This window comes from Octodon degus, unplaced genomic scaffold (genome assembly GCF_000260255.1).
Source record: "Octodon degus isolate 3935 unplaced genomic scaffold, OctDeg1.0 scaffold00011, whole genome shotgun sequence".
NCBI lineage: Eukaryota > Metazoa > Chordata > Mammalia > Rodentia > Octodontidae > Octodon > Octodon degus.
Window position 1 is genome coordinate 3,566,520 of NW_004524587.1, and position 6,953 is coordinate 3,573,472.

A 6,953-nucleotide genomic window follows, 5' to 3' on the forward strand; every position below is an offset into this window, starting at 1 on the left:
CTGGCAGCGCCCTCGCCGGCCCGGCGCGAGCCCGCAAGGCGGCTGCGTCCCGGGGAGGTGCGCCCAGGCCCCGCGCGGCCCCTTACTTGGCGTAGTACACCCAGCCGTCCTTGGTGGTTCTCTCCTCCCAGCCCGGGGGCAGCTCGTCCTCGCTGTCGGTGTCGTCCAGGCCGGCGTAGCGCAGCGCTGCCATGGCGGAGAAGGGCGAGGGGAAGAGGCGCCACTGCCGCCGCCGCCGCCGCCGGGTCTCCTCAGCCAGGAACTCTCGGCCGCTTCAACCGAGCGCCGCGCGCCCGCCGACGCTCGCGCCTGCGCACTGCGCCGCCCGGCCCGCCGCCGACTCCGCCGCGGACATCCAGTCTCCAGGTTTTCCCATCTGCCGGCGCAAAAGGGGCGGAGCCTCGGGTGAGCGGCGGGGCCGGCGCTCCGGAGACGGCGCCACGGCCCGGCGGGACAGAAAAGACGGAGCGGAGCTCCGCACCCGCCGGGCCTCGGGAAGAGGCGTGCGCATCCAGTCCAGATGCAGGACTCCGCCCGTTGCTAGGCGACCCGAAGTCACTTCCGCGCGTCTCTGGCCAATCCTGGCGGAGCGAACCCTCCGTTTCTGGGCATCCTGGGAAATGTAGTCCAGTCCCAGCGGGCTGGAACCCTACGCCGAAATGAAGACTTGTGATGCGCTTACCGTGGGCTTTAATATCTCGTTTTAGAGCATTATGGAGAATAAACGATCGATCCCCCGTTAAAAACCTCACTGTCTCCCGGGAGGATTCAACTTTATTGTACATGTAAGCACAACGTTATAAACGTTGAAAACTTAAAAATACTAGTTCACGTGTCTTCTGATTGCCCAGAGTTGGAAAAGCTTCTTCCTGTACTGTTGAAAATAATGGCTGGTAGTGCAGAAACACCTAGTGCGGGCTGCTGGCCGGGAATCCCTTAGTCATCTCTCCCATACCTGACACCTCCGATGTGGCTGAACTCAGTGATCGCTAACCAGGCAGACGACACAGAAGAAAGCAGAACCAGAGAATTCCTGGCAGTTGACTGCTCATACCTGCATTACGATTACTTATTCAGTTGTGTCTGCCCAACCAAACTGACAGCAGTATTAGGAAGAAAGTTAGTCATTGCAGGTTGGAAATCCGGGTTGGGGGTGGGGGGAGCCTATTGAAAAACAAAAAAACGATGGGACATTTTCTTTTTTTCGTTCAATTGTTTGGTTTTGCTCATTCGTGGCCTTGAACTCTGGCTTCAAACTCCGTGGTACCCTCCTTCTGTCTCAGCCTCGCAAGTGCTGGGATTTTCAGCATGCCTCACCATGCCCGGCTTCCCTTCACTTTCTTAATCAACAGTGATGGGAAAAATCCACACAAGCTTGCAGTTTTAAGCTTTAATGCAAGAGAAAGTAACATCCTCTAAGTGTGCCAGTGAGGTCCAGACCAGAGAGGAGAGGTTGAAAACCCTCAAGATCTCAAAATAAACTAAATAAAGACGTCCTCTAAGGAGTACATAGGGATCTACTTCTCTGTGAAGTAGGTCAACACAACCTGTATTATTTGGATAAGAACAATAACCTTGTAAGAAGGAAAAGATATTCCTTGAAAGATCCAAGAAATCATGAATCCTCTCCCTTTCTCCCTCCCTCCTTTTCTCTGAAAAAAAAAAAAATCAATTATTTGCAGTGAACTGTTTATGTACTCTATACCAATGATGGCAAATCTGTTAGAGATTTTCAGTGATATACAGAGCCCACTGAAGCGTACCATAGGTTCACCACCACTACTCTGTGTGTCTTGTTTGAAATCTTTCCTCAAAGGCCCAAAACAGAGGTATGTTTCCAGTTCCTTGAAGAGTCTTAGCCTCACCATGTTAGGACCTAGCTTCAGGTAACAGCACAATATCTCATGCTTTTGTGATTGCTAGCACTTAGAAAAAATGTTTATACCTGCAAATTTGTTCCTTATCTGTATGTCCTGAAATTGATTATTGTTGTAGGGTTTCACCTCTACATACTCTTGGGGTGGGAGACAGTGCTTTCCAGAACATGCCCAACCTAAAGCTAAGTTAGTGAAAGCACCACATAGTTTTAACAGATCAGCTATCCCATCTCCAACTTACTGTGACCCAACTTTTTTTATCAAATCTGATCAAATGTTCTTATCAGAAACCCTTGTGCCTTCCACCATGAATCGGCTGCTCCTCTTCTCACCTCTGTGTGGCTCCCTTGCCTCTCATCTAGCTAGAGTAACAGGCCTCCCTTTCTCTGATAATCAGTAGCCTCAGTTCAAGTCATGACTCCTTAACTGACCTAGGGCCACCCTGCTCGGAGCCTCTCCTGCCACTTGTTGCTTGTCACGGGGCATTAAGCCACCAAGAGCCATATGCTATGATGCCCTCAAACTAATAGAATTCTAAACTTCTGAGGCAACCTTCTGCCATAATAATTCCTCCTACGTCTTCTTCTGTCATGGATGCCGGAGTTCTCAACCCTGCTGGCATTCTTTGGGAGCTTTCTGTGCGCTACAGCATTTTAAGCAGCATCGTCTCCCCTTAACCACTAGGTGCCAGTAACATCCGCTTCTCCCAGTTGTAACAACTGGAAAGCATTTGCAAAAGTTGCCAATTTGAGGCTCAGCTGAGAACTAGAGATCTATAGTGATGGGAAACCAGGAAAGTACTAACTTATGGAGCAAGTGAGTTGTGCTAAAATGTATTTAAACCACTGTAGATCCCTTTTCTAGTAGGAGTAGCGCTCGGCCCCTGGTGGCTGCAGGGGGCTTCAGAATGCTGCAGCTTCGGCTCTGTGCATCTGTGCTCAGATCCGCAGGCCCTCTGCAAGTCAGAGCTGTGAACTGGCAGAAGCCTGGCTGGCGGGTCGGGACACCCAATCTCATCTTACTCCTCGTCTTCCCACATCTTATTTGTTAGACTCTATAGGAAAATTAAGGAAGTAAAACACACAGGCATTTGGATTTTAGGAGTGATTGTCTTAGTCTACTTTCTGTTGCTGGGACAAAATCCTCAGGATACCCAACTTAGAGGAGAAGAGGTATCTGCTGGCTCAGTTTCAGAGGTGCCAGTCCACTGTCAGCTGGCTTGAAGGAAGTAACATCGTGGGAGAGGGGCTTGGCAGAGGAAAGCGATTATATTACCTCATGGTGGGCAGAAGCAGGGAGCAGTGGGTGAGCCAAAGAAATGGGCCAAAGCAGGAACATTTGCAGCCAGATCATACCCTTGGTGACCTACTCCTCCGAGCAAGCCCCTTCTCCTAAAGCACATTCAGCTAAAAACTCGCCAGTGGATTCCTCCTTTGTTGGGGTTAGTGTCCCAACAATCCCTCACCTCCTCAAAGCCCTACCAAAACACTCATTAGGGGAACATTTTTGATCCAAAGTATAGCATGGCTTTATTTAAAAATACTGTTTCAGTCATACAGTTGTAAGAAGAGACTGATTCAAGAATAGAGTTTATGATTAGAACATACATGAAGTGAACTAAAATGTTATTTGGGGTTACATTAAAGGAAGCCCAAGACCAGGCCTACCTCATTCCCCTTCTTGTAATACCATGTTCTCTTGTCTGATGTTCCACCCTACCCCAACCCACGGACTACATTTTTTGATCTCTCTTCACTAGCTTCTTCTGTTTGCTTATGATTTCCGGTCCCCTTGACTTTAGCTTGCTAATAATGGCTTTGACTTTGCTTTTATAAAAATCTGTCAGCCTTCAAGTTCTGTTGGTTAGAATGATTATAATGCATTTGAGGAATCTTATGTTTTGGAATAAACTGAAGTCCTCAAAATACAACCAGAAGAAAGCCTCAAGGAATGATTTTTTTGGTAAAGACAATTGAACCAGAATGACTATTAGTAAGATCTTTTTAATGAATGTAGTTTATGCAACTGCACACCAGGTGGCCCTATCAGTCCATGAGTTTAAAGACTTAAGCCTAGTTCCCAATGAGGAATTTTGATACTTGAATTTTTCCTTTTTGATTGATTACTTCTACAATAACTGACAATTTATGATCACAAGATTGATTAGTTTTTGCTAAATGCAATCCGACAGCACTCAAAAGACATATCCACACTGGGCATGAGTGTTAATGTAATATTTCCTGAGCCACAGGTTTTCAATTCATCACCACCGTGAAGATGGTTCTGTCACTCCTCTTCTACCTTCACACACATGCACACAAACACTCCAGTAACTCTGCAATCATGACTTAACTTTAATTGCCATCCTTGCAACATTAACCCTGATGTTCTGATACAAAACTACACACTAATGGGATCTGGGAAACTTATTAGTTCTTTAGATAAGCTTTTGGCAGGGAGGTAGCCAATAAAGAAGAATGCTGACCAGGATGCTTAGGGAAAAGTCTCTTCTAGTCATTGTGGCTTTATTTAAGAAGATGCAATTGAACTTCACTTATTCATTCAAATATACAGTTAGTCAAAAAGTACATATGTACAGGGTCAGCCAAATAGCTCAGAAGATTAAAGAGCCTACAAGCAGGGGCAGGGGCCAGGGGTTTGATCCCCGGGGCTGCTGGGCCAACCCTGCCCCCGGGGCAGACTGAGATGGCAATAGAGACTGGGTGTAGTGGTGTGCACCTGTAATCCCAGCACTTAGGAGGCTATAAACAGGAGAAGCACTATGAGTGCAATCTACTAGTGAAACCCTGAACACCCTGTAGACCCTTCCCTAAAATACAGAAAAAAAATACATATGTATGTATTATATCTTGAGACCAAAACAAAAAAAGACACTATACCAAATGTATTATTAGGGGCCAGGGAGATAGCACAGTGGCATAAGCGCCTGCCTGGCAAGCACAAGGTCCCAAGTTTGATCCCTGGTATTGCAATAAATAAATAAAGGTATTATTAGGACAGCCAGGTTACTATAGTGTGGTGTTTCTAAGAGACAAAAGAGTTTCAACGAACCCAACTAATGTCACTTGTAGGCTGAGTGACAATGGCCAAGTCCCCTAACTTCCCCAAGTTTTCCTTGTTTAAAAAATGAAAATAATGGGCTGGGAAGATGGCTCAGTGGAATAAGCGCTTCCCTGGCAAGCACAAGGACCTGAGTTCAATCACCAGTTCCGCCAAAAACAAAAACAAGAAAAAAAAGAAAGAAAGAAAATAATATTGGTACCTGCCTCATCGCTGTGTAGGGAGATAAAATGAGTCAACGTGTCATTCATGCAATGGATCCCATTAGGAAAATAGGCCAGTTCAGCATTTAGAATTTAATAGAGGGAATTCATGATCCCAATTGTATTGGTCAGCTTTCCCATGATTGGGACACAGTATTTGACAGCCACAACTTACAGGAGAAGTTTTATTTGGCTTGTGGCCTGAAGGAATTGTACTGATACACGGTCAGCTGGCTCCAAGGGAGGAACATCATGGCAGAAGAAGCATGGAGGAGCCAAGCTGCTTAGTTCATGATGTCCCAAGAATACGCCCCTATGACCTACTCAGATACACTAGGAAGTGTGCACCGCCAATCAGGTTGACACAATGAAGCTTAACCATTACACAGAATATGGGAGAGCTGAGAGGACAAATGCAGTTGAGGATGGACATGAGAGAGAAGTGTAGTGGGGAGGCTATGTCCATGACTCAGACTGGAAGGATAAGAGAAGAAATCCAGGGAGATAAATAAGGAGGGGCTGCCCTGCAGGGACTGAACCCTAAGAAAAGACACACACTACTGAAGAGGAGAGATTGGCCTGGCTTCTCATTGGATAAACCTATCTGGAAGTATCACTGGTAGGTACAAGACAAGGAAAGAGCTGAAAGCAACAGGAAGAGCCCAACACTACCAGCATCAGCACTCAGCGTACTCCAGGTGCTTGCTATGGCTGCTGGGAGCCAGGAAGGCGTGTGTGGGTGCTAGGCAGGTGGCAGGATCACTGCGCCTCTTAGGTAGGAGATCACTAATTTTAGATTCCAAACAACGTTTCTGAGAGAAAAAAAAAAGAGGGTGCTCTTTCCTCTTGGGAATTACTCTGGGATACCTAGGAAATGTGATCACGTTTCTCTCTGTCCTCCTGAAGGCTTTAGTATTGAGACTCAGAACAAAGAGAGTCTTGAAAGGAAGGAAGGACGCAATCTAAAGTTGCATTTTTGATGCCCTTCAGTAACAGGATGAGGAAGGGATTGAGAGGGAAAGAACCAACACAAGCTCTTGGGGACAGTGGGCAGAGAATGGGAGGAGGATGTGTCCCAGCAGGCCAACGAAAGCAAGGATAAAATCGGTCAGAACACCACCAGTGTCTAAGCGCTCAGCATCCCCTTTAGCAATCAGCCCCAGCTTCTCCTCGTCCCTCACACCCCTGGCCCACCTATAAGTCGCTGACACCTGTTGAAGTTGGGTGAGGCTGGAATTTGGAAGGAAGCTCCTGATCTTGGCAAGAAAGCCTCTGTGAACTTGAAGGCATTCTTGGTTTGGCTGACTGTATGCACAAAAATTGGTAGTCCCCATTCTGGGGAGTTGCTCTCCTCTATGGTCCCCCTCAGCACAGAGTGGAACCTAGAGCCTTTGTCCACTCACATTTTCCTTCTTGAGATGGACTCCATCTTTCACCCCAGCTCTATAGGGTTGTGTTTGGAATTCAAGGCTGTATTAGTTGCTGTGACAAAACACCTGAGGAAAATAACTTAAAAAAAGGAAAAATGTAGCTCATGATTTCAGAGGACTCAGTCCAGGGTCATCTGACCTGTTTGGGTTTTGGGCCTGTGGTAAAACCTGTGGTGGAGAAAAGCTGCTAACAGTGGTCAGGAAATAAGGAGAGAAAGGAAGCGTCCAGGAACAAAATATATATATATATATATATATATATATATATATATATATATATGCCATTCCTGACCCATCTCTTTCAACTAGACCCCACCTACCAAAGTTTCTGCCATCTACCAATAGTGCCATCACCCAAGGAC

The 6,953-nt window shown here is 46.6% G+C and overlaps 1 protein-coding gene across 1 annotated transcript in view; it reads right to left on the reverse strand.

Moving 5' to 3' along the window:
• Wwox (WW domain containing oxidoreductase) overlaps nucleotides 1–320 on the reverse strand; it is a 961,447-nt gene extending 961,127 nt beyond the window's left edge. The window contains exon 1 of the mRNA XM_004625768.2: nucleotides 87–320. Coding sequence (XP_004625825.1) covers nucleotides 87–193 — 107 coding nt within the window. The 5' untranslated portion in view covers nucleotides 194–320. The remainder of the gene's footprint in view (nucleotides 1–86) is intronic.
• Nucleotides 321–6,953: the final 6,633 nt, after the last annotated feature.